Genomic DNA, 4,289 nt, shown 5'->3' on the forward strand with positions numbered 1-4,289 from the left:
AAGTATTAGGGATAGCTTTGCTTCCCTCCATGGTAAGTATTAGGGATAGCTTTGCTTCCCTCCATGGTAAGTATTAGGGATAGCTTTGCTTCCCTCCATGGTAAGTATTAGGGATAGCTTTGCTTCCCTCCATGGTAAGTATTAGGGATAGCTTTGCTTCCCTCCATGGTAAGTATTAGGGATAGCTTTGCTTCCCTCCATGGTAAGTATCAGGGCTAGCTTTGCTTCACTCCATGGTAAGTATTAGGGCTAGCTTTGCTTCCCTCCATGGTAAGTATTAGGGCTAGCTTTGCTTTGCTTCACTCCATGGTATGTAATAGGGCTAGCTTGGGTCATTGGTTTGTTTTCGTCCGATGCAGGCTGTCTGTTTCATTGCTACACAGTGATGTCACAGCATTGTCGACCCGTCAGTCCCAGTAAGAACAAGTGACTGGGAATGGGGCCAAGGGAGAGGGGATGGGACTGGTTTACGTTGGGTTTAGAAGGAGAGGGGATGGGTCTGGGTTAGGTTGGGTTTAGAAGGAGAGGGGATGGGTCTGGGTTAGGTTGGGTTTAGAAGGAGAGGGGATGGGGCTGGGTTAGGTTGGGTTTAGAAGGAGAGGGGATGGGGCTGGGTTAGGTTGGGTTTAGAAGGAGAGGGGATGGGACTGGTTTACGTTGGGTTTAGAAGGAGAGGGGATGGGACTGGGTTAGGTTGGGTTTAGAAGGAGAGGGGATGGGACTGGGTTAGGTTGGGTTTAGAAGGAGTGAGGATGGGACTGGGTTAGGTTGGGTTTAGAAGGAGAGGGGATGGGACTGGGTTAGGTTGGGTTTAGAAGGAGAGGGGATGGGACTGGTTTACGTTGGGTTTAGAAGGAGAGGGGATGGGGCTGGGTTAGGTTGGGTTTAGAAGGAGAGGGGATGGGGCTGGGTTAGGTTGGGTTTAGAAGGAGAGGGGATGGGTCTGGGTTAGGTTGGGTTTAGAAGGAGAGGGGATGGGACTGGGTTAGGTTGGGTTTAGATGGAGAGGGGATGGGTCTGGGTTAGGTTGGGTTTAGAAGGAGAGGGGATGGGATTGGGTTAGGTTGGGTTTAGAAGGAGAGGGGATGGGATGGGGCTGGGTTAGGTTGGGTTGGGTTTAGGAGGGGGGATGGGACTGGGTTAGGTTGGGTTTAGAAGGAGAGGGGATGGGACTGGTTTACGTTGGGTTTAGAAGGAGAGGGGATGGGTCTGGGTTAGGTTGGGTTTAGAAGGAGAGGGGATGGGTCTGGGTTAGGTTGGGTTTAGAAGGAGAGGGGATGGGTCTGGGTTAGGTTGGGTTTAGAAGGAGAGGGGATGGGGCTGGGTTAGGTTGGGTTTAGAAGGAGAGGGGATGGGTCTGGGTTAGGTTGGGTTTAGAAGGAGGGGATGGGGCTGGGTTAGGTTGGGTTTAGAAGGAGAGGGGATGGGACTGGTTTACATTGGGTTTTGAAGGAGAGGGGATGGGGCTGGGTTAGGTTGGGTTTAGAAGGAGTGAGGATGGGACTGGGTTAGGTTGGGTTTAGAAGGAGAGGGGATGGGACTGGGTTAGGTTGGGTTTAGCTGGACAGGAGGGAAGGGCTAGTGTGTGTTCATGCATGAATGTACGTGTGTGTGTGTGTGTGTGTGTGTGTGTGTGTGTGTGTGTGTGTGTGTGTGTGTGTGTGTGTGTGTGTGTGTGTGTGTGTGTGTGTGTGTGTGTGTGTGTGTGTTTAGGTGGAGGTGTATTTCTGACTGGAACGAGAGCTTGTTCTGTCGAGTTCGTTGCCATGACAGCTTCCCTTCCAGCGGACACCGCCTCTCTCTGGAATCACATTCCTGCTCCTTGTACACCAGCAGCACAGACAAGACTACAGACACAGAAATATGAGTTAGATTCAATGCCTCAGCTTTAGTTTCTATCTGAATGTTGGTACATTGCAATCCCTTTATCTCTTTCATGAAATGGAGGTAGAGGGTTCATAACAGTTGCAGATTAAATAGAGGTAGAGGGTTCATAACAGCTGCAGATTAAATAGAGGTAGAGGGTTCATAACAGCTGCAGATTAAATAGAGGTAGATGGTTCATAAAAGCTGCAGATTAAATAGAGGTAGAGGGTTCATAACAGGTGCAGATTAAATAGAGGTAGAGGGTTCATAACAGCTGCAGATTAAATGGAGGTAGAGGGTTCATAACAGCTGCAGATTAAATAGAGGTAGAGGGTTCATAACAGCTGCAGATTAAATGGAGGTAGAGGGTTCATAACAGCTGCAGATTAAATGGAGGTAGAGGGTTCATAACAGCTGCAGATTAAATGGAGGTACAGGGTTCATAACAGCTGCAGATTAAATAGAGGTAGAGGGTTCATAACAGCTGCAGATTAAATAGAGGTAGAGGGTTCATAACAGCTGCAGATTAAATGGAGGTAGAGGGTTCATAACAGCTGCAGATTAAATGGAGGTAGAGGGTTCATAACAGCTGCAGATTAAATGGAGGTAGAGGGTTCATAACAGCTGCAGATTAAATAGAGGTAGAGGGTTCATAACAGCTGCAGATTAAATAGAGGTAGAGGGTTCATAACAGCTGCAGATTAAATAGAGGTAGAGGGTTCATAAAGCTGCAGATTAAATAGAGGTAGAGGGTTCATAACAGCTGCAGATTAAATAGAGGTACAGGGTTCATAACAGCTGCAGATTAAATGGAGGTAGAGGGTTCATAACAGCTGCAGATTAAATAGAGGTAGAGGGTTCATAACAGGTGCAGATTAAATAGAGGTAGAGGGTTCATAACAGCTGCAGATTAAATGGAGGTAGAGGGTTCATAACAGCTGCAGATTAAATGGAGGTAGAGGGTTCATAACAGCTGCAGATTAAATGGAGGTAGAGGGTTCATAACAGCTGCAGATTAAATAGAGGTTTTCGTTTTCCATTTCTGCAGACAGCTGTATGATAAAATACTCTCACCTTGAAACAGTTTTTGAACTTCTGGCTGACGAAGTAGAGAGCGACAGGGTTGATACAGGAGTTGAGAGACGCCATGTTGATACCGATATAATCCATCACTAGTAGGAAACTACAGGGGTTAATCAGGGGTTATAGATCAGGGGTCAGCATTACATCAACAGGAAGTCAGGAACCACAGAACAATGGACCACCGGGCAGACATGGTGTGTGTACCTGAGTAGTTCACAGCGGTTGGGGTCGTTCTGATCATAGATGGTTTTCTTCAGGATGCGGCTGAGATGGAGCGGTAGCCAGCACAGTGCAAAGATCACCACCAAGCAGAAGACTGTCTTAGCCACCTCGCGACGCTACACAGACACATATAGGGCGTTTACACAGCATGTATATCACATAGGTTATCAGAGTTCATATATTTGATGACAGCAGAGATTGCTGAGTTTATTTTTAACGTCTTTATGTGAAAGGTCATGTGAAGAAGGCTCCCTCTGGGCTGCTGTTATATACTGTACACACACACACACTACCACATGTTGTTAGAAAGAATTCAAGCTCAGAGGCCCCGCCGTTGCAAAACAAAAACATGAAAAAATCCTGTGAATAATTTATATCTGTTATTATTTTACATGAGTCCCACGTTTATTTTTTACCACTAACCCAGCTGTATCTGGTCTCCCATCCAGGGACCAACCAGGACCCTGCTCTAGCTTCAGAAACAAACCAGCAGTGAGATGCAAGGTGCTACGTTGCTGGAATGAATGAGCCAAAACTTACAACTGGAGAAAAGCAAGCAAAGGCTGAGTAACAACCAACGACAGGGGAAACTACAGGAAAGTAACAACCAAACAGGGAAAACAGGAAAGTAACAACTAAAGACAGGGGAAACTACAGGAAAGTAACAACTAAAGACAGGGGAAACTACAGGAAAATAACAACTAAAGACAGGGGAAACTACAGGAAAGTAACAACTAAAGACAGGGGAAACTACAGGAAAGTAACAACTAAAGACAGGGGAAACTACAGGAAAATAACAACTAAAGACAGGGGAAACTACAGGAAAGTAACAACTAAAGACAGGGGAAACTACAGGAAAATAACAACTAAAGAAGGGAAACTACAGGAAAGTAACAACTAAAGACAGGGGAAACTAGAGGGAAAGTAAGTCGCTCTGGATAAACTAAAGACTTAAATGTAAATGTAAAGACAGGGAAACTACAGGAAAGTAACAACTAAAGACAGGGGAAACTACAGGAAAGTAACAACTAAAAATAGGGGAAAGTAACAACTAAAGACAGGGGAAACTACAGGAAAGTAACAACTAAAGACAGGGGAAACTACAGGAAAGTAACAAC

The 4,289-nt window shown here is 45.8% G+C and overlaps 1 protein-coding gene across 1 annotated transcript; it reads right to left on the reverse strand.

The window, feature by feature from the left end:
• Window positions 1-1,606: 1,606 nt before the first annotated feature.
• On the reverse strand, window positions 1,607-3,287 carry LOC124025713 (endothelin receptor type B-like; the record flags this gene model as incomplete). Its single annotated transcript, XM_046339053.1, has 3 exons — window positions 1,607-1,847; window positions 2,941-3,049; window positions 3,154-3,287. Coding segments are annotated over 3 exons (381 nt in total), but the record flags the coding sequence as incomplete, so codon positions are not given.
• Window positions 3,288-4,289: the final 1,002 nt, after the last annotated feature.

The sequence above is a fragment of the Oncorhynchus gorbuscha genome, unplaced genomic scaffold (assembly GCF_021184085.1).
Source record: "Oncorhynchus gorbuscha isolate QuinsamMale2020 ecotype Even-year unplaced genomic scaffold, OgorEven_v1.0 Un_scaffold_2377, whole genome shotgun sequence".
Taxonomy (NCBI): domain Eukaryota; kingdom Metazoa; phylum Chordata; class Actinopteri; order Salmoniformes; family Salmonidae; genus Oncorhynchus; species Oncorhynchus gorbuscha.